Source organism: Hypomesus transpacificus, unplaced genomic scaffold (genome assembly GCF_021917145.1).
Source record: "Hypomesus transpacificus isolate Combined female unplaced genomic scaffold, fHypTra1 scaffold_55, whole genome shotgun sequence".
NCBI classification, from domain to species: Eukaryota; Metazoa; Chordata; class Actinopteri; order Osmeriformes; family Osmeridae; genus Hypomesus; species Hypomesus transpacificus.
Window position 1 is genome coordinate 1,310,075 of NW_025814032.1, and position 27,948 is coordinate 1,338,022.

The 27,948-nt window shown below is 40.0% G+C and overlaps 1 protein-coding gene across 1 annotated transcript in view; it reads right to left on the reverse strand.

The window, feature by feature from the left end:
* The window catches only part of brinp1 (bone morphogenetic protein/retinoic acid inducible neural-specific 1), a 228,838-nt gene that overhangs the window by 41,972 nt on the left and 158,918 nt on the right, over positions 1-27,948 (reverse strand). The window contains exon 5 of the mRNA XM_047017393.1: positions 15,606-15,711. Coding sequence (XP_046873349.1) covers positions 15,606-15,711 — 106 coding nt within the window. The remainder of the gene's footprint in view (positions 1-15,605; positions 15,712-27,948) is intronic.

Below are 27,948 nucleotides of genomic sequence, written 5' to 3' on the forward strand. Positions count from 1 at the left end.
TGGTGTAGTCCTAGTGTGCGGAATAAGCCTACTTTGGGCCTATAAATACAGTGATAAGTCACTTATTATTTGATGGCAAAGTTCCCTGTTAATATAATTGATTTGAATTGAAGGCAAAGTAAGGCTAGTTTACAGTTTTTCACAAACTTAATGGCAATCTTTTCAATACATTGAACAAGTTTCCTTGTTACTTGTTACTCTTACTCTTAATGCACCAACACACCTACCACACATTGTAAACTAAACTCAAACACTCATTTTCACAACACAAAAATACACTAACAATACACCATGTCTACCAAAACACTAACACATGTTTGCTTTCAACAGGAACATTTAATCAATCATAGCACATGTCATAACAAACACTAACATCAGATGAAATTACAGAAACTGCATTCTATTATACAGTATGTGTCAGGTCTCACAGTATATGGATCATAGATTGTGTTTTGCGATGCAGTTTCTTTTGAAGCCTCTTTACATTTTTGTTTTGTTGGGTTTAGTAAATGCATGCATTTTGTTTCTTTTGTTGCAGAAATTCAGAACAAAAAATGAATGACCCATCTCAGAGTATCTTTATAGAATGCAATACAGTATCAATATATACTGTATTTCTCTATACCCTTCTCTGAGCACCACCACACATCCTAACTTCTCTCCCTCTCACTTGCCCCACTCCTCTCCCTTTGTCCTGGTACTTGTCTTCCTCTCCCTCGTGCAGGCATTACATATCATTTATTTCTTCGTGTTTCTCTGTATTGTTCTTTTTCCACATAAGATTAGCCCAAAGAGGTCCACTTATATACCTTATGGTCATGCGATTGAAAGAACCTCAACACCTGAGTGTTTCCTAGTTGGGAATCAGCTGTGATTGACAGTATTTGCATAACTTCAACCAGCTGTTTCTCAGTAGCAATGGAATAAAATACAGGGGATATGTTTGTGTTTCAATTTACAATATGAACAGCTGTTCACTTTGGCTTTAGCCAATAAGTTAGGTTTTGAACATATTGTGTTAATTGTATAGTCAACAAAGACTGATGTTGTGCTAACTGTGTCAAGAGTTTAGATAACTAGGAAACATAGCAATTGTAAAATACTGTATTTATATAGGCCTAGTATAATTCATAAACAATTGAAATTCCAAGTGGGCAGAAGTGTAAGTGTAGTGTGTTTTTATAAAAAAAAAAAAAAATTGGTGTAAAATTATGGAAATTATTCGTTGGAAAATTATAAAGGAGAGAAATATTAAATTTTAAATTAGATCGGACGAAAAAGGTATAACTACTTATTTTGCGCAAACATGTCAGCTCTCAATTGTGCGTGAATTCTGTTCTTACCTAAGAACAAATCCCAAATAAGAAAACATTGGTGAATGCCAGAATCTTCGTGAGAACTGCGTAAGTGGGGTTTGAGAACAAATTTTTTCGTAAGAACATTTGGTGAGTAAGGCCAATTGTTTCTAAAATAAACCCTTCAATCCTGCCTATTCAGTTAAATGAAAAAATCCCGATATCAGAATTTTGCTGCCTCCGTTGTTGGGAGGAAAATGCTATGCAGCAGCTCTGTGATTGGTGGTCCAGCTATGAATTGAGGGCCGCTTAATAGAAATTCAATGAAAGACTAATTTTCATAGACAGTAAAATTGACCAATCATATTTTCCTTCTAAATGGGTGGGTTTTGGTGTCGCTACCTTAATGACAAGTTCCGCCCGCTGTGGGAAGGGAGAAAAGCTATCACAAGTAAATAAACTAGCTAACGTCAGCTTGTTCATTCATGAATTGCCGGGTCTTTAGAGGACGCATCACAGAGTGAGCAACTTGATGTCAAAAAATTATTAAAACAGTGGCAGAGCTACTGTTTCGCTGCTGCGAATGGGATGTTGATGGTTGGTCGTCCTCGTCCCATTTGAGGCTCCACAGCATCCAGCAGTTCCAGGACTGAACAGAGGTATATTATGGCAACCTCATTAATGTGTAAATCTGTGTCGGCAGAGTATGCAGCCAAGCTCTTTATGACTTGTTCTACTCGGTCACGGGCATCAGACTCAGATATATTATTAGATTCTACCTGATCAGCTCATTTTAACAGTGTTTGCAGAATTTGAGGGAGCGCCATGATCTGTGATGCGTCCTCTAAGACCCGGCAATTCAATCAATTTCCCTGCACATTTGCAATGTAATGCAATGCAGATGTGCACACCGCCCCCTACCGAACAAGATGGGTAGCTCAGTCAGCAGGGAGCTGAAGAACAGCGACTACTGACGTCACTCTGCTGCGCCGCTCAGATTGCTTTTTCATTTTCGAATTATGGGCAGTACTTTGCGGGCAGACCACGAAAAAGCCGCTCTGTTTTCTTTTTGATTATGGCATAAAATGTGCAGTCTTGAAGAAGAAAATGCAAATGCAAATAGAATGATTGATTACACATTTTATTTATGAGTCCAATAATGCAGCCACATTCTTAAAATTAAAAAGCATTTCTGCAAATGCATTTAATTTTTCAAATTTAACATTTCAGATTTAATTTTGGTATCTATTTGCTGGGGAATATTTTGAAAAATTAAATCTCAAATGTCTATTTCTTTTTCATTTTAATTAAGTGAAAGATTCTTAAAATGAAAAAGCATTTCTGTCTGATTTCTGGCATTTTAATTTATTTATTTATTTTTATTTACATTTTTGTCAAGATTTGCTACAATTACCTTATGCACAATTACCGTGAAAAGTGTTGCAAAGGCTGGCTCAAATAGTGCTTATTGACCAACGCGCTGTATAGTGTTTTTTTCCAATGAGTAAATTGGGTCAGAGGACCAAGGTTTAAAAGTCACGGTGCGCTACTGCATTCAACACTACACACGGTATCATTATTTTGTTTGGCTCAATAGAGTGAAGTAACCATTGGTTTTAGGTCTCACCGCACCCGAGCATCGTATCAGGTCTGCAATGGATTTTAGTTGGGGATCATTCTGTATGTGCCGGCCTGTGTGTGTGAATGTGAGTTGTGTATTTTGCATACAAAGTAATGTATGGTCAATGTGTTTTGTTGTTGCTAAAAGTACACTAAACGTGTATGTAATGGAAACTTGCAAGTGTGTATTTCATTTCATGTTTTTTATTTCATTTCATTTACTGTTAATGTGTATGGTCTTGTTGGGAAAATAGTAATAAGTAAAAGTTAAAAAGGAATCTATAAAGCTGAGTACTAGGGCGTTAATTAATTAATTAGAGAGAGATCTCTCACTAAAATAAGAACTCCAAACTAGTATAAGACATGCTATGGAGCGCTACATGTCTATTAAATTAAACAACTAACCTATTCAAGCACATCTCTAGGATCTAAAAACATATTTATAAAATGCAATTGAGGAAACTAGCTGATAATTAGTGTTAATGAAAAAAATTAACTAAAAAGCTTTTTTGAGAAAAGAGGAAAAATCATAATGTAAATTGTTGTGTTGGGTGCTGTTCCTTTAAGGTCATTGATTTGTGGGCGTAAGTAGAACGAAAAGGGAAGAAAAGCTGGAGCTATATTGTTCTGGTGTTGAGAGTTGCTGAATAACAATTCCATATGAAACTATAATCTAAAGCTCACTATTCCCGGTATTGCAAGTATGACTATATTTCATGAGTATTTAGATTGATAAGTTCAGTGTAAATGTTTTATTAATTGAGTGAAACATTTGCACAGTTCTCGTGCGAAAAAAATGAATTTCTATTGCGACCAGTTCGTCAGTGATAAAGTGAGCAAGCATGGCTTGATCGACCATGATAAATTGTATTTATTCACAGGGGCAGTGCACATTAAAGGAGTTATTGACTGCAGAACCGAATTTACCTTCTCACAATTGAATAACGAGAGTTCAGTGGGTAAAATCGACGTACAGTGAACCTCAAAGTCCATTGACACCTCTTTCCTATGCAAATCTCACAATGAAATGTTTTGGTTGTAAAACGGTCGGTTAAAATAAAAGCCACGAACTGACGTGAGTTTGGTGGCTCCACCTTTTTTGGGGCTGGTCTGTACCTTTGTCACGCCCCAAAATTTGAAATTTACAGAGAAGAACGTTTTTCAAGGATATTGAAAATGGACTACGGTCGTAAATGCAGTGTTCCAGACTGTACAGAGAATGCTGACACTTTTCAGAGTCTTCCCAAGAAACCAAACACTCGACGGGTGTGTGATGTTTGTCTATGAGAAGATCCCTGTGCAGTTTGACCCTCAATTTCACATTTTCTCGAGCCATTTCACCGAGGACAGTTTTGAAAACCTGGGACAATGTAAAGTAGGATTTGCTATGAAGCTGTTGCTGAAAAGAGGTGCTGATCCGACCTTATGTTCATCACAACCGCAAGCTGTAGTATGATTTTTTCGCTAACATTTATTAATAATGCTAACGTATCCGGTACCTATCATAGGGAGAATGTGTGATGATTTAGTTTATAGGCAATGGGGCTATAACGGAACGTTAGCGCCGATACAAGCATCGCAATTGTGACCAAGACGCATATTTTGACGCCGACTGTGTATGTAGTGCAAAAATTGAGGGACGAGTTAGGGTGGGAAAATAATATTAATAAATAATATATATGGGAGAGAATATAGGTTGCGCATTGCTAAAGGCAAGCACGCCCAAAAATAAAAATGCCTTTATTTTAGGCGACTTTCACGGCACTCAAGGACACCTTATATCATAAAAACATATGAACAAAATAGTATAAAATCACAAACATACACTACACTGAAACATACAGATCAAAAAATAAAATCTATAAAAGCTATTCTAAACAGATACATTTTTGTCAGATTTTGTAACAGCAAGATGCAGTCCAACTGACATATATGCAATATAACATAACTTGAACATAAGTTTGAGATACTGAGTAGCCAACTAAAATGAAATAAACTAACACATGGATATGTTTTTCTCTTGTCCTCCCCAATTTCTTGAGTCACTAGCCGCCACTGCTCCATATCATCAGAACCTGAACATAGCCGTGGGAACATATTTTATCAAGGGGGTGCTGGCGGGGGCTTAATGTTGCGGGTCAGTAGGGAGGAACTGGGAGTAAAAATTGTCCCTGGACTTTTATCCAGACCACCACAACTGGCCCCCATATACGGTACCACAGCTGCCCTGTTACTGCAAGCATATTCTGTGTTCGATGTGATGCGAGTTTGGAAGTTCTATCCTTAATGCAAAAAAAATATTTTTGCCTTTATTTGACCGCAAAATAGTTGAGCTTCATGTAAAATAGACATACATTCAATTGGCAAAACCTTGTCTAGTGAAGGTGATTTCTTTGTCTCCATCGTTATTCTTCTCCTGGTGCTCCCGATTGCCAGTCCGCTACTGCGGAGCTGTGCCACGGTGGTGGATTTTTAAGTCATATCATTTTAAAGTCTCGTGCTGTCAGGGGGTGCTGCAGCACCCTCAGCACCCCTAGTTCCCGCGGCCATGAACCTGAACACATCAGGGAATAAGTGATCGAGGAAAAGATGAATACTGGAAAAATCATCATCATCATCCTTTGATAAAAAGCATTCTGTTGAGGGAAACTGCTACTACAAGTTGAAATAGCCACAAATTGATATTTAAACTTTGTATCATGTCGAATATGATTAAAACCATGGTGACGTTGAGGCTACAATCAGCGTAGCCTATAAGCAAAATATGCATTACCTGTTCGTAGTATGTTTTTATATGTAATATAACATTGAACATGCTATTTTATTAAGTCCACCACTTTTTCTCCTGTAATATTAACGGACAGTGGGGTTAAATGTTCAATGTACGGACTGGCTATTGCATTCAAATAGTAAATGCATTGACTCGGCAGCAATTGTCTCCCACGCCAATTGTAGCTAAAGGCTATACAGCCGTGTTGCTTTTTTCCGGAATATGTGCTCAGATTGACCATGAACACGAATTAAAACTTATATCTAAAGTGTGGTGAAGTATGACAACGTTTTTGTCGTCGGTTGCCATGGTGAATCCTAGTATCGGAGCTCCATAGATGTTGGCTTTTGGTAGTATTCATGCACGCGCTAAACTCAGAGTTGCCGTACTCCGAGTTAAGTTAACAAATTCATATCAGCTTTTCTGCAAACAAATTTTCGGAGTTTCCCACGTTAGAGTAACTCAACTCAGAGTTCAGGGTTAATCTCAGAGTTTGTTTAACCCCCTACCTGGAATACCCCCTTGGACTGATCACTTTTGTGTTTTTTTGTTTTTGTTTTGAAAGACTGTTGTACAAAATCGTTTGTGAGTGCGCGTGAGTTAACGCTGTCGCACTGTTTTTGTACCTATGTTGTGATCTAGAGATGAGGTTGGAATGAGGGATTTTTGAGATTTGGTTGTTCTACTACTTGATTTATGTATTGATATATGTGTTGTTTTATACTTGTGCTCTGTAAAGAATCAAATCAATAATCCCCTCATAGAAATTAGAGAAAAAAATATCCAAAAGTAAAGTCAGTTTCCAAAATAAGAGTCCCAAAATCAAATAAGACAGTGATAACCTCATAGATATTTTAAAAGCATGAACAAAATTAAATAAGAAGAAATATAGCTGCAGGCAGCGATGCGGGTTCCTCCGCAAAATGGCAAAATATTATAAACATGTACACTGAAGATCGAGACTTGGACAACAAGAGAGCAAAACGACTTCATGTTTGGCCATCAACAATAGGCTGAACGGGGATTTGAACTCATGAGCATAAGGTAACAAGTCAGTCGCTCTAGCCTCTCTGCTATACACAAACTGCTGAGACTGTATATTTAGGAAGGACAGAGTATTAACTTTTTATAGGATATTGAAACACTTCTTGAGTTGATCTCTTTCCAGACTCTCAGTCAATGCACAACTAATCCTAGTCATGTGGGTAACTGGGCAAGCGCAACGCTCATATTCAGCTCCTTGCAAGAACAGTCAGTGACTGCATTACAGCCGATTCTTTGGTCCGATTAAACTACACAACATACTCAATCAGGGTGACCAACAAGATTATTATAACTAACCAACAATAACATTACAAACATCCAACTGAACAAACACAAAAACTGAAATCCCTCGCACGGCTTTTGTAACCAAACTATTTTCCACAAGTCTTTGCGTTTTTTGACATGCCGCACTGCATGCTGGGTACCCAAGGGTGCCGACTGCATGATATGAGTATTAGTTTTTGGGCAGCTTTGGGACAAAGGTTAAGAAACGGTTGACATTTCAAGGTGAAATTGCATGAAATTGCGCATGGTATTTCAGAAGGATGTCTGCCTGTTTAACTAAACAAGTAATCAAAATTAAGACAGACCAAAAGACTGCCTGGTTTCGAACCTGTGAACTTGCATTTTGCAGGACAATGTTTCAACCCATTGAGCTACTTGCAAGGCTAAGAAATGCTAGTCAGTTTCTGTATAAAAAAAAGAAAGACGTTTCTCCTGTAGCATGGATTGTTTGATTCGGCCAAAGTTTAAACAGCTGTAATTCAATTATCTTTTGAGATATCAAGGTTAAATTGCGCATGGTACTTCAGAACAATGTCATCCTGTTTAGCTAAACAGATATTTAAGACGGGCTAAACGACTGGATTCGATCCTACGACCTTATACTTTGCTGGTCGCCGTCCCAGCCCAGTGAGCTAATCTCAGTGTTGAATGTTTTCACGTTCAGTTACTGTATAAAAAAAGTAAGCTGTTTCTCCTGTGGTAAGCGAAAGTTGAAACAGCTCTAATTCAATCATATTTTGACATACCAAGGTGAAATTGTGTACGATACGTCAGAGTGATGTCACCTTAAAGCCTATTAAGTTTGAAAAACCATCATTCAAAATGACATTTCATTTAGTGACACAAACATATTGAGTTAATGTGGACATTTACATAAAAACACCCCTTTTGTACTTGATTCAATTGCCTTAAGTAAAAAATTGTAATACGTCAATGATACATATATGTACCAAATTTCAAGTCAATTAGACCTTTGGTTCAAGAGAAGAGGAATTTTGAATGTTTTCCCAAATTATCACTGTACAGGAAAATCCATCATGGCGGACCTTATGGGTCCTTGAGGCTTTTTTGTTCCTCATGAAAAATGAGGCATGCACATCAAGTTTCAGAGGAATTGGAGCAATGGGGTGGAAATACAATCACTCTGAAAAGTGGACATTTGGGCGCCGCCTGTGGCGCCCCCTATGGTCTGATGTGGGCCAGTCTGTGTTTGGGCCGTAGTTGTGGCATGTTGTATCAATATGCCAAATTTCAAAACTTTTTACCAATGTGGTCATGAAATAAATTACAAGAATAATAATAATAATAATACCAACAAATAGGGTCCTCCTGACGGAGGAACCCTAATAAATAGATCAAATGGAAGGAAATCATGGAGAACAATAAATTGACTTTTTTTTTTTGATTTGGGGAATCACTGTTTTCTTATTTTTTGTGTTCTTGTCATTGAGTCAATTGCCATTGTTGTTGTTTTGTTGATGTGTTTTTTTATGAGAAGAAAAAATTAAACAGAGGTAATAGAGAAACAAAATATCTTAAATAACAACAAAAACTAATTATATTACCTCAGAAATATAGCCAATGTGTTCAGTGTGTCATTCTATAGTGCAAACAGTACCATCTTTCCAAAGATCCTAATCTTTTGATACATTTCCATTGATCACATTATTATTCTCTTGTAGCGGTATAAAGTAAGACACTCCTTACATCGGTCTCTCTTTCTTCATCCAGTCCTTGTCTGCGGTGTTCCAGAGCCAATATTCACTTAGCTTGATGTATTCCTATGGCTAAAACTTTAATGTGATTTGTGGGAGATTCCAGCTGGTGAGTTCATGGGTCGACGCAGCTCACTGACCGAGCCAGTGCCAGCGGCTGGGTGCACAATAAAACAGAGTGGTTTGCGGTACTTACGCCGAACTCCACCCAAATCCACAGTTCTCCTCTCCCAGGCACCAGGGCCCTTATCCTTTTAGAAATTACAAGATTATTGTTCAGAGAGTGGGGATTCCAGAGGTTTGTTGTGTGTTTAAATTTTTTTGTTGATGGCTGTCTTGGCCAAGACCCTCCTGTAAAATAGATTTTTTATCTCAGCGAGTCCTTTCCCTGGTGAAAATAAAAATACCCTTACTATTCCCTAAAGAGTCTGCCTGCACACTGTTGCCTGCGCAATCAGCAAAAAAGGTCTGTCTTGTTTGTTCTGTCTTTATCCTTGTCTTTATGTCTCTGTATATTTCTCCTTAGCTCTCTTTCGTTCTCTTTACATCTCGGTACCTCTCTCCATGTCTCACTTTATTACTACGTCTTTGTTCCTTTAACTCCCCCATTGTTTTTCTCTCGCTCATTTATTTTCCTTCTCCCTTCACTCATTAATTCCCTTCCAAATTCCTCTGTTTGTATCCCTCTTTTCCGATCTGTCATTCCCAGTGTTGGGAATAACGCGTTACTGTAACTCCACTACTTTTGGCGGTAACTAGTAATGTAACTAATTACTGGAATTTAAATGGTCTGGTTACTTGTTACTTTTTTCTTGCATTGATTCCCCAATTTCCTGTTTAATCTAACGAAGGGAGTCAGATGGCTGAGCGGTGAGGGAGTCGGAATAGTAATCAGAAGGTTGCCGGATCGATTCCCCGCCGGGCCAAATTACGCTGTGTCCTTGGGCAAGGCACTTCACCCTACTTGCCTCGGGGGGAATGTCCCTGTACTTACTGTAAGTCGCTCTGGATAAGAGCGTCTGCTAAATATAAACTTAAACAAGTTTACGGCGACGCCATGTATGAATGGAGCAATCTGCATTTTAGCCCACACAGTAGCCAACAGTTCGGACTGTGCAAGCTTTTTGTCATGGAAAAATTGACATTATTTTTCCCTTGTCCAGATCAAGGATAACAATATTCTGGTTTAGTTTGTGTGCAGGTGCAAGAACTATCCACTGCGAAGAATAGTAATTCCAATCACAAGCAACTAGTAAAACAACACGCTTTTATAAAGCTAATCACAAAATAACCCAGTGCTAGCTCCGCTGATCAAGCAGTCGGAGCAACTCCAGCAAAAACAGCCCAGGATTGATTTTAAACAGAAGTATTCCCAGTCTCTAAGCCAGGCAGAACTAAACAGACTGATTGCCAGGTATGTTGTCAAGACATGCGACCTATGTCATCATTTGAGTCCGTTGCCTTCGGGCAACTAATGAGCAACAAACAATGACATTACATTTGACAGTTGTCGTGTTCCACACTGTGCCACTGCAACACTAAAATAGTATAACTATCTGTGTGCGTTCATTTGATAATAGAAGCAGGGAATTAAAAGTAACGCAAACGTTACTTTCCCTTGTAACTAATCACTTTTATATGCAGTAACTAGTAAAGTAATGCAGTTACTTTTGAAATAAGTAACTAGTAATTGTAACTAATAACACATTTTCTGTAACGTTCTCAACACTGTGTATGAGTGACAAATTGTGCTGTAATAATAAATAGTAACAACTTTTTCATCGAGGGGCTTTGGTACAAGCTTTATGCAACGTGTTAAAACTTACACGATATGTATCCTTCCTCCTATCAAATGGGAATTAGAAAGACGAATCTATTAAATAATTTGATTGCTGCGTTGTTTCAAAATCTTTACATTAAATTTAGATGCACTGCAGCAGTTGTTTTGCTCACAGCCATGCCCATAAATTTGGTTATAATCTTGTATTTACTTATATCATGAATTGAGAACACTAAAACATACTAAAATATAGCTAGTTTATCTCTTATTACACACTTTATTGATACGAGCACACAAAAGGAAACTTCTGTGTTTTTTTTTATTCAGCGCCTTCAGCCAGGGACGCAGATCCTAAACTTTGGTTGGAGGTCGATGCAAAGTATGTCGGCCCACAACACACGGACCTCTTATTTCCATGGTCAAAACAATGATAATACAGGGTCTGATTCCGTTTTCTCCACCTGTTATGGCAGCCACAAACTGCGGTTGACGCTGGGCATCTCCATTAGACATAAATTAGTACCAGATAGTGATGGGAAGTTAGGATCATTTTACTGATTCAGTTCTTTGAATCTTGTTCAGTAAAATGAACAAATATTTTTTCGAGTCATTCGTTCATCTCCGTCCACTGCAAACACATATCATATTCTCATGTAATGTATGTGAATGTGCACCAGCAGATACTATTTCAAAAGAAATTCCTGCATTTAAATAATATATCATGACAGTTTGTATCATTTGGTCATTTATTATCACACTAGCATTTAATTATCACAGCAAACAATTACACTGCACTAAACTGTAAGTGTAAATGTAAAGTGAAAATAACAAAACCAGTCAGTATGATGACTTGAGCAAATATCATTCACGTCTTAATAAAACAGTGGCCACACGAAAGAGAATGAGGAAACTGTTTCTTCTACTACAAAATACAATGCAGGTCACGTGAAAAAAGATCCAAAGACTCGTAGAAAGACTGAGTCGGGAAATGAACGAATCGTTCCTCTAGCTACCAGCACAGAGCCTATGCAGGTCACGTGAAAAATGATCCAAAAACTCGTAGAAAGACCGAGTCGGGAAATGAACGAATCGTTCCTCTAGCTACCAGCACAGAGCATATGCAGGTCACGTGAAAAATAATCAAAAGACTCGTAGAAAGATCGAGTCGGGAAATTAACAAATCATTTCTGTTTACTTGGACGAGCCTATGCAACAGTACCAATGCACGTCCATGAGAAAATGAAAGAATCATTCTTTGAGAGGACTCGTTACTCCCGAGTCCTTATAAGGGAATCGGTCACGAACGACACATCACTAGTACCAGAGCCTGTTTAAGACGCTCTCTTTTAGCACCGTTATAAAGTGGAAAGTATCTAAACCAGAAATGAGAATACGCAGATGGCCTCGCCCATTGTGACTTCCGAATAAGGTCAATAGTTGTACAATTTACCGGGGCAGCTTCTCCACACAGGACTACATCGGATTTTGCGTTGTTTCTGACAATGATCGCTACCACTGAGCTTTTTATGAATGAGCGATTTTCCACTAAATAATTGTCAAGGTTATTTACGTTTTGGTGACATATTTTCAGTTAGCAGATGGTACTGTTTGAATCGCGACTCCATCTGAGATAGCTACTGCTGGTAACGTCGTTGTTGGAATAAATCTTCAAAGGGGGTTGTTTATTAATGAATGAATGCAATATGAGTAGGCCTAGGCTAAATGCCTGAAAATATCACAAGAAGAGAAAAACTTAAAAGGACGTTTAAGTCCTTTTTTTGTTGGGGGAGCTGTGTTTATAGACCTAAAAAAGGCCTTTGACACAGTGAACCACAATATACTCTTGAATAAACTCATCACCTTCAACTTCTCTGAACATGCTATCGGCTGGTTTGCATCATATCTGGAGCATAGAGAGCAACGTGTTAAAATAAACACTGAACTCTCAACGCCACTACAATCCACAATTGGTCTCCCACAGGGCTCCATCTTGGGGCCTCTGCTCTTTAGCTTATACATAAATGATTTACCAACATGCTGTCAGTCAGCCAACTGTCAAATGTATGCTGACGACACATTTTTTTATGCACCAGCCAGGACAGCAAGTGCAGCAGCAGAGACCATGATCAAGGAAATGGAGGGTATATCCCAGTGAATCAAAGATAACCATCTGATGCTCAACGTCAAAAAGACGGTCTATCTATAGACCAATTATTTGTTTGTAAACATTCGGGATGCGCGCGCAATGTGGTTGCAGAAAACCGGGAAAGGATATCATTTTAAATGGCAAAAGGACCACACGGATAATACAAATAGTTAGATTTAAAAAGGTAGAGGAGGACAGCCTTTAAGAGAGAAAGCTATTACCCATTGATCTGTCGCATCAGAATTTTGATTTGGGTCACAAAAGTCTTGAAATTTGAGTGAGAATGTTGCCCGGTACAGACCGCATAGTCGAGCGGCAACCATGTCTTCACGTCATGTCACAAAGTTCATAATTTTACGGTTTTACAGTCTATTCTACATCTTAAAAGTCAAGCAGGGCAGCTTTCAAGAGATATGGGAATTCTGCTTTTAGCCAGCTGGTCCGATTATTTTTGTGATTTGTTGAAACTGGCAATCTTGAGTTTGACTGCGTCCCCGTTACTGTTTTGACGTTAGCCTCAGTCAGACTCGCTCACTGGCAGTGTGCACAATGTTGTATTTCACTCCATTCTACACCAGAAACGTCAGGGAGGACTGACTAATGTAGAAAATAAATAGAAATGTTTAGGTATTATTTTGGATTCCCATCTCAAATTCAACAAACACATTAACAAATTCTGTAAGACTGTCTGGACAAATCTAAACTGTTTCAGAATGATAAGGCAGCTTTACTGTTTTATCATGCCATGATACTTTCTCAATTATCCCACTGTGTTACTGTATGGGGTCAAGCTTCCAAGACAACAGTCAAACCCATCACAATATTATACAAACAGGCACCGAAAATAATGGATCAGAAACTAACAATGTGGCACCACTGTTTGACTTTGTTTTTCAGTGATAGGGACCCATTTATGGAATAATTTACCAACTGAAATAAAAACACAAACCAAACTGAAAACATTCAATAGAAATGTGAAACACTGGCTGAAAGAAAACCAAACATGTAGCCACTAAGTCAGGTCCATAAAGGCAGGAGCACACAGTGTGTCTCTGTTGTCCCTGTTGTAATGTATTGCGTTGTTACGTGATGTGCTGTTGTGTGTAATGTGGTCATGAATCTGTGAAATGTTGATATACTAATATATTGCATCTGCTGCATGATTGTGTAACTCACACTATGCAGTAAATTGTAATTGCCTAACTTTTTAGAAAGGTCTGCCCAGCGACTGGGGTTGCAAATGAGCCTATTGGCTAAAAACCTTTTATGCAACACATCTACACCATTATCTATGTATGTAATAATTTGCGCTGCTTTGTCCCTGACAAAAAAAACACAAAAAAAATCATAGTGATTAGGTACATTTTTACACCGGTCTGCCAAATGTATTCGTTTTGATTCTACTATGAGGCTGCTCATCACCATTCCCTCTTGCAGGGGAAATGAGAAGACAACTATTTCATTCTACACTTCAGTCTTAGTATTTTGAGTTGTAAGTGAGCAGCAAAAAATGCTTTTAAATCTATGTAATCTTTGTACATAATAATAGTAATAATACTGAAATATCAGTTATCATAAAAAAACTGACCCATCTGCAACCGACGCAAGCAAGCCCACCCTACAATTTCCCCAGAAATTGTACCCTCTCTAGTTATTATTATTCTTCGGCCATGGGAGTCTGTGGAAGCCCATAGAACCATATGGAAAAAATACATTCCTCCTGATCCTTGTGACTAAGTTTCATGCCTACCACTTGTGCACTTTAGCGCCACACATGGGTCAAAGTTTGAAGTGCATTTGCACACGTAACTTTTGAACTGTATAACCAATTTTCAGATATGAGGTATTTTTGAATTCCTTGGATCAAGACGATTCAAGTGGACCCTATAAAATACCTGTCATGACGTCATAAATTTGACCGCCATTTACAGTTTTATGAAAAACCAACTAGTCTACCTAGGCCTTTGCTATGATTTTCACGAAAATCAAATCAGATCATCTTTAGACCATGCAGACCAAAAAAAATCGAATTAATTAGTCTAACCATTCTCGAATAACACACAAACTATTTTGACAAAGAGCATGCCAAAGTGGACGTGAGGCTATACCTCTGCAACGGTTTCCCATATTTAGACGAAACTTGGTAAGTAGCATCATAAGCATGACTTGAGGGTACCTGCACAGTTTTAGCACAGCCGATTATACTGGTCAGAATAATACAACAAAAGGCTTGTTTCGCTTATAACTTCTGAAAAGTTTGACCACAAGATTGGTCTCTTCTGATTCTATGTGGCATGCCAAGTCGAAATATATCACATTGTCCCGTGGCCGCCATTTTGGGCATCGGCCATTTGGAATTTTCACATTGCCACATCCAGCTCAGCTAAGTTGAATATTAATAAAGGTTTGCTTAGCAGAGGCTACCCTGCTGCTTTACAGTTTAAAAGGCAACTACAGCAAGCTTGTTCTAGTTATACATTCATCTGAAGCAACATTATGCATCACAGAAACATGCTACTGAAGTGTCTGGAGTGTCTCATGAGTATTATGAGATTACACTGTTCATGTAATTGTTCAGGAAACAAGTCACGGCTTCGATCAACAGATCTACTACGAAAGAGAAAATACAGTTTTTTTCAGTGGACATGAGCTAAAAGTGATCAATAGAGACAGAAATTCAGAAACAGATAAGACAAAATAAAATAGAGGTTGTTGCAAAGCACAACACATCTTCATCATCCATGCAAAACTAATTAATTTCCAATTCATGATTTGATAACTATATACAGGAAATCCCTAAAGATAATTTTCTGGATGTGTCAGTATACATTCTCTTGATGTCCTGAATGTTTGGGGAGGTTAAAGTGAAGATTGACCCCAATATTGACCACACACACACACCCACCCTGGTGTATGTAGAACCCTGGTGGAAAGTTTTTGGTGTGTTTACCTTGGAGATGAAGCTTGCTCTCTGGGCTCTGCAGAAGGACAGAGCTCACTGAGTCCAGATTATCATAGCTGCTGCATCCCAGCGGTCCTGTGCGTGTCTCTGTCACCTGTGAGAGAATCAGGACACAATTGAGAGGAGAAATCGAAGGAGAAACGGAGACCTTTGGTTTGATTGTGTATACATGTGTGTGTGAGAAAGAGAGTTTAAAGTGGAACTGAACTGCGATTAGACACAGCGATATTATTATAGTATGTACGTTAAAGGACATAAAAAAATATAGAACATACAACTATATGCCATATTCTATTAATAATCGAAATATCTAGTGTGTAAATTATGTACTTAAAAAGACCTGGGCGCCGCCATGTTTAAATGACGTATACATCTGACGTCACGAGAATGGTTGGGCTCAATTTCAACCCGCCAAACTGCATTAAAAATTGAAGAAAATCGACCCATCATACCTTTCCCTGTTTATCCTATGGCGTATGCTTTCGAACCAATACGTAATTATGTACCCGCATGACCGCTGTTGTTCCATATTATGCAGGATATGTGGTTTTGTCGGAAGATATAAATATAGTTAACACTGGAAGGTTGAAGAACACGAGTGGTGTGCTTGTAGCTAGCTACTTGTCGTAACTGCACGACAATGCCAACAGACAGAATCAATCTGATCAAAGAGGCAGACCTGCAGGACCTGGGTGTTGGTGGTCCACCAAAATGATGGTTCATCATTGAGCACAGGCTTTTTCCCTTGCTGTGTGAGGAGAAAAGGTGAGGAGGCAAAACTAGCCTGGCTAACGGATGTCGCTTTCTCAGGCAAATGTTGATGCTGGCTATCTTCATCAAGTTCGTATCTACATTAGTCAGTCCTCCCTGACGTTTCTGGTGTAGAATTGAGTGAAATACAACATTTTGCACACTGCCAGTGAGCGAGTCTGACTGAGGCTAACGTCAAAACAGTAACGGGGACGCAGTCTCACTCAGATTGCCAGTTTAAACAAATCACAAAAATAATCGGACCAGCTGGCTAAAAGCAGAATTCCCATATCTCTTGAAAGTTGCCCTGCTCGACTTTTTAGATGTAGAATTGACTGTAAAACTGTACAATTATGAACTTTGTGACATGAAGACATGGTTGCCGCTCGACTATGCGGTCTGTACCGGGCGACATTTTCACTCAAATTTCAAGACTTTCGCGACCCAAATCAAAATTCTGATGCGACAGATCAATGGGTAATCGGTTTCTCTCTTAAAGGCTGTCCTCCTCGACCTTTTTGGTGTTTTTAAATCTGACTATTTGTATTATCCATGTGGTCCTTTTGCCATTTAAAATGATATCCTTTCCCGGTTTTCTGCAACCACATTGCGCGCGCATCCCGAATGTTTAATAATGATAAATTTCAGTTACTGGTAGCCCCTTCAAGTTGTGTGAAACAGGCTCACTGGTCGAGTTGATAACTTGTTCGCTGCTAGGTTAAACAAACTACAGTGTAGGAAACGTTGCGTAATGGAGCTAGCTTTGGCTACAATCAGATGTGAATTTAGGAGCTAGAGTTAGCTAGCGTAGCTACAGTATGTCAAAAATGCCAGTGTGTGTATGTAACGTTAGTGTATTTCAAAGATTTATGAATATAATCCACTTCTGTAAAGTGATCCCTGCAAACTCTGAATCCGGGGGCAACTGGCGCTGTATAGATACCGCTTGGGTAGGACATGATAGTGAATGCTTTCTGTCTTGTAATTTTTTTTTGTACAACCAGCCAATAAAATCCTACTTTGCACCTTGTTTTAGCTGGTTTCAGCTACTGATAAGGCAAACATTAGAAATACAAACACAACACCACATTTGGCCACTATCTTGATTGGAGATGCCATGACAGCACATGTTAAACTGGCAAAGACAGAAAACATTTGTCTTAGCAACACATCTATCGAGGAACTGTCGTCAGAGGTACAAACAATCCTCAACAATAAACCAAACAACCCTAAGATTATCATCCACACTGGCTCGTTTGATATCCTACACAAGAAAACTGGCACTGAGATACTTAAAAAACATTTCACCCAGCTACTGAACACACTCAACAGATATCAAAGATGTATTCATCAGTGGACCGATTGCATGCTTTCGCAGAGGAATAGAAGCTTTCAGTCGACTACTATCTTTCAACACATGGTTGGCATCTGTCTGTCTGGCAAACAAACTGAGATTTATCGATAATTTCAATGTGTACTGGAACTCTGCAGACCGTTTTCAAGCTGACGGACTCCACCCAAACCGGGGAGTCGAGGGATCTCGACTACTAACAGCAAACATCAGTCACGTGCTCCTGACCACAAATCAAGTTTCTCTCCCTATCTCTGTTGTTTCTAAGCTGGCTGACGCATCCCAAACAACCTCCCATGGAACAGAACAGAACATTCAAACAGCCTCCTGCAAGGACATGGGCCCTGCACAGATCTGCACCCCCTGGATGAATTCCCTTGTGATGGAACAGCTCAGTGACAGACTTTCCCAAAGAAAAGCTACGCTAGGACAGCCACCATGCTATTTCATTATACATACCGGTCATCATCACAAACAGAAAATGGCATGGTAAAATGCATGGTTACAAACCTGAAACTAGTGTTAGAAGTCACAGAATTCTCCATATTCTTCCAACAGATTTATCAACCCCTGTTTTATCTGTTAATACCGCACAGATGAAACTGGCCCTTCTAAATGTTAGATCACTAAATAACAAAACATTTCTAGTTAATGATCTGGTCAAAGAAAACAACTTAGACTGCATCTGTCTAACGGAAACCTGGCTAAACAATGACACGGCAACAGCAACTCTGATAGAAGCGTGTCCGCCCAATTACAGCTTTCACCAAGTTTCTAGGAAATCAAAAAAAGGTGGAGGAGTCACAGCTAATTTCTCCTCTAAACTATTGTTCAAAATTACTGAGCTAGGTGAATTCACATCATATGAATATCTTGCTATAGAGCTCAAAACCGAATCAATACTTTTTGTTATTATATATTAGCCACCCAAGCACTCGCCAATATTCATACAAGAATTCTCTGAACTATTATCATTATGTGTCAGTAGATATGACAAAGTAGTTTTAAACGGAGACTTAAATATCCAAGTAAATAAAAAAGCAGACCCAAGAACTATTGAGCTTTTAAATCTCCTCGACAGTTTCGATCTAACTCAACACATAACAGACCCAACACACCGGCACGGAAACAAACTAGATCTAGTGATAACAACTGGACTAAATATCAATAATATCTCAATAACTGATCTACCCCTCTCAGACCATCATTGTATACTTTTTAATGTGGAAATTATCCTAACAGAAACCACAAAAGAATTCTTAGTCCAAAGAAGAAATTTAGATGATACAGCTATGATGACATTTTCTGAACAATTTGCTCTATATGAGCCAACTAATCATGATTGCTCTCTGAATTAAATGGTAGAGAACCTCAATGATGCACTCTTATCTGTGTTAGACTCTGTTGCACCACTGAAACCAAAAAGAAGTGCACAAGCAGAACCTCCCCATGGCTGAGAAATAAAAAAAATTGTGAAACGAAAAGAAAATGCCGTGCAGCAGAGAGAACATTTATGAAAACAAAGATCACTATCCACTACAATATCTACAAAGATACACTTACCACCTATAACAAAACCATCCGTCTAGTAAGGATAGAATATTTATCCAACACTATTACAGAAAATGTAATAGTAATAGAGTTATTTTCTCCACCATTGACCAGCTGCTAAACACTGTCCCTGTCCCACCCCCATCCTCAGCAGTTAAATGTGAAGAGCTTGCTTTGTTCTTCAAGAACAAAATATCTTTGATCAGAGCTAGTATTATTAATAGTGGGGTCAAAACTGACATCAGTAGATTCTGCAACATAACCATGAGCACATTTACCTGTATCACACTTAGTGAAATTTCCAAAATTGTCAGCGAATCTAACTCCACAACCTCAGATATTGATCCTATACCCACAACATTCTTTAAGCGAGTGTTTGATAGTGTCTCAGGTCCGGTGCCAGAGATTATAAACACATCCCTTAGAACTGGCGTCTTCCGTGATGCCTTCAAAACAGCTGTTGTAAAGCCCCTATTAAAGAAACCCAAATTGGATAACAGTCTACTTGCAAATTACAGACCAATATCAAACCTTCCATTTATTAGTAAAGTACTGGAAAATATAGTTTTAGTCCAATTAAATTATTTTCTTGAAGAAAAAAACATCCTGGAAGTCTCGCAGTCAGGTTTCAGGTAATATCACAGTACTGAAACTGCTTTCACCAAAATAATCAGCGACCTCAGACTAAACTCAGATGCAAATAAAGTCTCTATCCTATCCTGCTAGATCTCAGTGCAGCATTTGATACCATTGATCACGACATCCTAATAAATAGACTGGAAAAGCTTATTGGGTTCACGGATAGTGTATTGAACTGGATAAAATCATATATCACAGGAAGGAAGTTTTATGTTAGTTTAGGAGACCATAGGTCCAAGAAACATGAGAACTGCTATGGGGTTGCTCAAGGATGCTGCTTGGGTCCATTACTTTTTTCTCTTTATATGTTACCACTCGGCGACATAATCAGAGAACATAACATAGATTTCCATAGCTATGCGGATGACACACAACTATATATATCAGAATCAGAATCAGATTTATTCGCAATGAAAGTTTGCACTGACAAGGAATTTGCTTTGGCAGGAAGGTGCATACAATAAACATATAGGAATCTTAAAATTAAATATGTGGACTAACTATACTAAAACTAGCAGTAATAAGTGGAATATACTAAAATAGAATAAAAGTGGGCATAAAATAAAATATAATTTGACAAATTACAATATAAAATACAATATAAAATACAAATATTACAGAAATTGAATGTAGTGCAAAGTAAAACGTTTTAAGACATGAAGTCATTAGAGTCAGTGTGAGCTCTTGGCCTTGTTGAGGAGGCCAACAGCGGAAGGGAAAAACCTGTTTGTGTGGCGTGAGGTTTTGGTCCTGATGGACCGCAGCCTTCTGCCGGAGGGGAGTGTTTGAAACAGGGAGTGACCAGAGTGGGAGGAGTCCGCCACAATCTTCTTCGCTCGTTTCAGGGTCCTCGAGGTGTGCAGGTCCTCGAGGGAAGGCAGATTGCAGCCAATCACCTTCTCTGCAGTGCGGATGATACGCTGCAGCCTGCTCTTGTCAGCTCTTGTCTTGTGTGCTCCTTGGCAGTGGCAGCAGCGTACCAGATGGTGATGGAGGAGGTGAGGCTGAATGAGACTGAATGATGGCTGTGTAGAAGTGCACCATCATTGTCTTTGGCAGGTTGAATTTCTTCAGCTGCCAGAGGAAGTACATCCTCCCACTTGAGGTCCTTGGAGAGGATAGTGCCCAGGAAGCGGAAGGACTCCACAGTGTTGACTGGTTAGTCACACAGGGTGATGGGGGTGAGTGGGGCTGTGTTCTTTCTGAAGTCCACAACCATCTCCACTGTCTTGAGAGCATTGAGCTCTAGGTTGTTCTGGCTGCACCATGTCACCAGGTTGTCCGCTTCCCACCTATAGTTGGACTCGTCTCCACCAGAGATGAGCCCAATGAGGGTGGTGTCGTCCGCAAACTTCAGGAGTTTGACGGACGGATGGCTGGAGGTGCAGCTGTTGGTGTACAGGGAGAAGAGCACAGGAGAATGGACGCAGCCCTGGGGAGATCCAGTGCTGATGGACCGGGAATCAGAGACTTGTGTTCCCAACTTAACGCACTGCTTCCAGGAATTCTGTGATCCACAGGAATTCTGTGATCCACATGCAGGTGGAATCAGGCACGTTCAGCTGGGAGAGCTTGTCCTGAAGCAGAGCGGGGATGATGGTGTTGAAGGCAGAGCTGAAGTCCACAAACAGGATCCTGGTGTAGGATTCTGGGGAGTCCAGGTGCTGTAGGGTGAAGTGGAGGGCCAAATTAACTGCATCGTCCACAGACCGGTTGGCTCTGTAGGCAAACTGCAGGGGGTCCAATAGAGGGTCAGTGATGGATTTAAGGTGTGCCAGCACCAGGCGCTCAAAAGACTTCATTACCACAGAGGTCAGGGCGACGGGTCTGTAGTCATTATGTCCAGTTGGCCTGGGCTTTTTGGGCACAGGGATGATGGTGGAGGATTTGAGACAGGCTGGCACATGGCATGTCTCCAGGGAGGTGTTAAAGATGTAGGTAAACACCGGAGACAGCTGGTCAGCGCAGTTCTTGAGGGTGGCTGGAGAGACAGAGTCCGGCCCAGCTGCTTTGCGGAGGTTCTGTCTCTTTAACAGTTTGTTCACTTCTCTCTCCTGAATGGAGAGGGTCGTCACTGTAGATGGGGGAAGGGGGGGCCTCACGGGTGGAAAGGGGTTGTTCAGGACTGTCCAATTGTCTTTCAAAGCTACAGTAGAACTCATTCAGGTCGTTGGCCAGGCGGGAGTCGTTAGTGGAGTGGGGGGCTCTGGGCTTGGAGTTGGTGATACTTGTCTGAGCACTCCACCCAGCTGCTAGTCCAAGCACTGGTCCTCTCCAAGTTGGACTACTGCAACTTGCTGCACGCCGGTCTCCCAGCATGTGCAACCCACCCTCTTCAGAGGATTCAGAACGCAGCGGCACGCCTGGTCTACAATCTACCCAGACGCTCCCACGTGACTCCGCTCCTCATTTCCCTCCACTGGCTACCCATCACGGCCCGCATTAGATTCAAGACCCTGGTACTGACCTTCCGAGCAGTGAACGGGACTGCACCCGACTACATCAAGTCTCTGCTGCAGCCTTACACCCCCACCCGCCAACTACGGTCTTCTTCAGACAACCGCCTGGTGGTCCCACCGCTCAAGACCGCCCGGTCCGAACACAAGCTCTTCTCCTGCCTGGCCCCCCAGTGGTGGAATAAACTCCCCACCTCCATCAGAGACACAGACTGTCTCTCCACCTTCAAGAGAAGGCTCAAGACGCACTTGTTCCGGGAGTACAATGGTACTTAGGAATGGTTTGCTGAACCCAATGCTAGTTTCCTCAAGGATCACAATGACTCTTGCTTAAAGACTTGTTGCTCTTGTTGGTTAGTGGTAACTGATTTAAACTGTTGTATTCGCTGCAAAATATTAAAGCAATATAGTACGAGTGCGAGTGGGGTTGTTGACGAATATATCATGGGTGGTGTTCGGCCGTAGCCACAAGGCCGAGGCGTAGGCAACAACCGGAACAATATAGCACTCGTACTATATTGCTTTTATAAAACAATTTTATAGTCAACCAATTAACATTTAGATACAGCTTTTGATTAAAAAAAATATATATTTTGCCATTGTTCCTCCGCAACGAAAAAATAGTTCCAGCGTCAACGTCAGAGCTATTAGCCCGAAAGCTAACATTATGCTAGCAAGTTTCAAAGGCAATTACATTGTGTACGGTTGACAAACAGTAAATATAGTTTTATAGTATGTTTGACAAGAAGATTTGCTAGCTAACCAGCCATGTCACTATCCCAAACTCAATATCAAGATTTTCACGATCAAAGTATCGGCCATTCTAGTACTAGGCTACAGTACGGCCGCAACCTGTGGAGCGAGTTGAATAGCAAATGTATGTGAGATGATCGCATCAAAGTTGACATTTTCTCCAAACTGTAATTATAATTTGACAGTATGTTTAACAACAAGACTGGCCAGCTATCGAGCCATGTCATTGTCCCCAAATAAAATCAAGATTTTTAAGAAGAAAATAATTTGCAATGTGTAGAGTTGCTGCTACTGTACTGCTGTCGTGTCGGCCACAGCCCCTCTGAAGTAGATTGACTTGCGAGGTGAATAGAGAATGGGATGTGAGATGAGCGGTTATGTGACACTGACACAGTACATTCTGAAAAGAAACATTTTTCAAATACGTTATTATAAATATGGAAGTCACTCATTGTTGTAAATACAAGTTAGCTTGTTAACGTCTTTCAAAATTGTAAATGGAGGCTTTGACTCGTCCCCATTGTTATGGTTACTTATTTGTATCAACGCGAATGGTTCATCGCGGAGTGATTTATTATTGGAGTGAAAAGTCAGAGTGGGTTGTTGTGGGATAATTCAACTCATGGAACGTCTCTCGTCCAATCAGAAAACAGCTATTTAAGTAGAAAAAAAACAATTGTTTTATAATATATTTTAGTTAATCTTATTTTTATTTTTACTGTTGCTTGCTTTTTCTACAGGTACACTTGTACTTAGAGATTCATGTTGTTTAATTGTAACTTGCTTAAATACATGCTCTTATGGTTCTTCCCTTTGGCACTTATTTTTTGGTTGTTCAAAATGTGTGCTTCTTGTTTTGGCTACCCGCAATGCTTTGGGGCTATCTTGTTGTTGTTATTATCAGTGACTTATGCACTTAGTAAAGCTCTCTCTTGGAAGTCGCTTTGGATAAAAGCGTCTGCTAAATGAGTAAATGTAAACTTGTAACTACTGTACGAAAATATTTTTTGCATTTTATTCAGGGCTGTCAAGCGATTAAAAAATGTAATCGCAATTAATCGCATTATTTCACTTGATTAATTGCGATTAATTGCAATTAAAATGTCATTTAATCTGCTGAGATCTATTTCATCTGTTAAAATGTTACCCCAATAAAGGATTTTTTTGTGGAAATAACATTGAAAGGGTGTACTTAAAAACTTCAGATAGGCCAACTGTATGATAATGTCCATAAAACAAGTTCAGATGGAACACAACTTAAATTGTGAGGGAGTTTTATTCACTCACAAACTATACTGCTGTTTAAAACACATCCACAAAATTAGACTTGTTTTGGAATATAAAATAATTTAAGACATGTTGTCTCATAGCCTACAACGATATCCTGCTCCATAATAATCAAATCTCACTCAAACATACTTCAGATACTTAAGCAACCACAGATTGACCTTAATAGTTAACATTACAGTTTCTATTTTGTTGAACCCAGTTAGCTGCTCGCTTCTTTTGCGAGTTTAGTCTGCTATATTAACGGAGCGAACGCTGCTGCTGCTAGCTGTGCTTTGCTTGCATATGATAGTTAGGCTGGAAGTACTCCGGTGATAACTAAACTCAGCCTGACAATGTACACACAGCCTTAGTTTTGTCAACCGAGCCGTCTCGCAACTTTTAGAAATGGAACTTCCCATCTAAAAGCCCTCTCTCCATCATTCAGCTACCGTCGGCAGTCAAAGTCAGTCAACGACAGGTGATTCCCAGGGTCAAAAACTTTTCCCAGCACAATTTTTTTGTGTGCGTTAAAGTGAGATTGCGTTAACGCGTTATTAACGCTTCATTTACCAACCGGATTGCGCCCATTTCAGGTGTAAAATAGCAGGTAAAGACATAAAACCGTATTTATAAAGGCAGCGCACTTGAGAAAAAACACATATTACTGCTGCTGGGAGGGTATAAGGGAAAGTGGTTGTGTGCCGCACAGAGATGGGAGGAGTCACTACCGAAACTGTGTATTTTTTAGTCCATTGGCCGAGACTGATTTTAACCACACCCCTACATATTGGACCAGTAAGTGTTCCTGTGTCCATCTCTCTCATATCTCTATATGGTGAGTAGATATGAACTACTAAGGATAGGCGCGCTCTGTTTCCAAAATGAATAAAAGGTGATTTCGGGTGCGAGTGAAAAAAGACTTTAAGTAACTTAAAGTAGAAAAAACCGCACTCTCAAGCTTGCTTGTTGCTTCTTTTGACCAGTTTATTAAGATGACAGACGCGTTTCGGCCTAAGCCCATACACTGACGATGGCTTAGGCCGAAACGCGTCTGTCATCCTAATAAACCAAACTCCTATTTTCTGTAATTTAGCATTGTTTTGGGTGTTATTCCATGACATTTAGGGCCTCATTTACTAACATTTCGGCCGCAGCTTAATCTGCGCCTTAGCCCAACCGCAAATAGCGCAAGATGTATTTCCGCATTCTGCATGGGATTTGTCAAACCAGATCCTCTTCGGGCAATCAGTGCCTTACTCCGCCCTTTACCATGGGCGATTCGAGGAAAAGAAAAAGAAGGTTCAGCGAACAGGAGACATATTGGTTCACGAAGTACAGTTAACATGTTACAAGGAAGAAATCCACCTCTCCTCCCATCTCTGTGCGGCACACACCCACTTTCCCTTATACCCTCCCAGCAGCGGTAATATGCGTTTTTAATCAAGTGCGCTGCCTTTGTAAATACGGTTTTATGTCTTTAACCGCTATTTTACACCTGATATGGGCGCAATCCTGTTAGTAAATGAGGCCCTTAGTGTTTATGTGTGTTCAACTGTTCAGAACTATGTTCGCAAACCATGTGCTGATTAGTGTAGCAGAGTCAACCTCAACACAATGCCAGACTCATCAACCCAGTTTTACCTGACTTGTCATCTTCCCCTTGGAAGGGGGGAGGGCAGGTGAGTCAGGTGGCTGAGCGGGTAGAGCATCGGGCTTGTAATCTGAAGGTTGCCAGTTCGATTCCCACATGACGTTGTGTCCTTGGGCAAGGCACTTCACCCTACTTGCCTCGGGGAGAATGTCCCTGTACTTACTGTAAGTTGCTCTGGATAAGAGCGTCTGCTAAATGACTAAATGAGGGCAAAATCCAGCCCATAGGAGCAATGCCAGACCTAACGTCTCTCGCTACGCAAAGGGGAGCGCAGCGAGATGGCCAAACCTTGCCAAAGGAATTGACCAATAACGGACGATTTGATGATACAAAACATTTCTCAAGGACTACATTGCTGAAGGACCCTTAAGGGATGATAAAGACTCATGTGTGATATTGTGTGCTGCCCTTCTATCTTTTCTGTGTGATGTATTTGATGTTTTAATGTAACTTCCTTTCATGTTACAATAAGTTAGTCAACTTTGATATCCACTTTATTGTAACCTACTAACATGTATCAAAGATGTATAGATACAGTATATGCAAAGTTTTTAAGATTGATCCTAAAGTTGCATTCCAATTCACACTTGTCTGTGAACAATCTTGGACACACCCAAGCAAATGACCAATGAACTGTCCTACTTGCAACTACCAACAAACGGTCGCCGACGCTTTTCCTCTGGATTAATTTGATTATTGTCTGTACAAATGAATGGTCTTTCACCCAGCTTCCACAGAGCTGGATAACAACCCATTCATTTGAAACAGGTGTGCTGGAGCAGGGAAACATCTAAAACATGCAGGGGCGCGTTTCCCGATAACGATGGATCTTAACAACAATCAAGCAAAAAACGAAACAATCGATATTTCTTACGTGCGTTTTCCGAATATGCTTGTAAGGAGAGGGCTAATCTATGCACTTTCAAGAGCTACGAATTTTAAAGAGACATTTTAGCTACAATGTCTTTGGGAACGGCCCGTAAAACTAAGATTCGTTGTATGATGGATTCTACGATTAATTTAAGCTTACGATGCTTTCGGGAAACGCAGCCCTGGACAGCGGCTCTCGAGGACCAGTTGTCCACTCCTGTACTAGTGGCTCACAAAAAAAGAAGACTATGAAAAAGAAAATGATTGGGAAAATATAGAGGATCACTGTGATAAAAAACTGTTACAAAGATGTGCGGGTAGCACAGAGCACCTATTGGAAGATTTTGAAAAAGCAATGAAAGACAAAGTGTGCAAGCACCTCTTCAACATCCAGCATCAATACACACAGTTACAGTCTTTGCACAGATCTCTCAAAGAAGATGAGGTGATTTTTCACTTTGATTATGCAGAAAATTGGCAGCGCAAATGTACAAAGGAGGTACAGCAAATCCACGTTTTGAAGCATCTCATAAACCGACAACACTGCCCAATGCTGTTTTGTACACCTTAGAGAACACACTGACATTTTGTGCCTTGTCACTTTCAATGAAACATGATCCTGCTGCTATTTTGGCTCAACTTGAACCAGTCCTGAAGTTCCTGAGGGTGAACTATCCAAGTTAAAAAACTCTTCATCGGTGATGAGCCAACTATGCAGTACAGAGGCAAGAAGAAGTTTTACTTTATGAGCACCATTCCTTTCCAGATGGGCTTTACTGCTGTAAACTGGAGTTTACTGGAAGCTGGTCATGGTAAAGGGCCTGTGGATGGTGTTGGAGCCACCATAAAGAGAACAGAAGATAAACAGGTAGCCAGTGGTACTGACATACCAACAGTGAAAGCACTCTGATACACTCCTTCCTCTCACCAAAGTCAAGTTCTTATATGTGGAAGACGAACAGATTTCTAGGGTAAGTGCACTCCTGCCAAAAGAGCTGCCCACCATCAAAGGCACACTAAACATTCATCAGGTGATCTGTA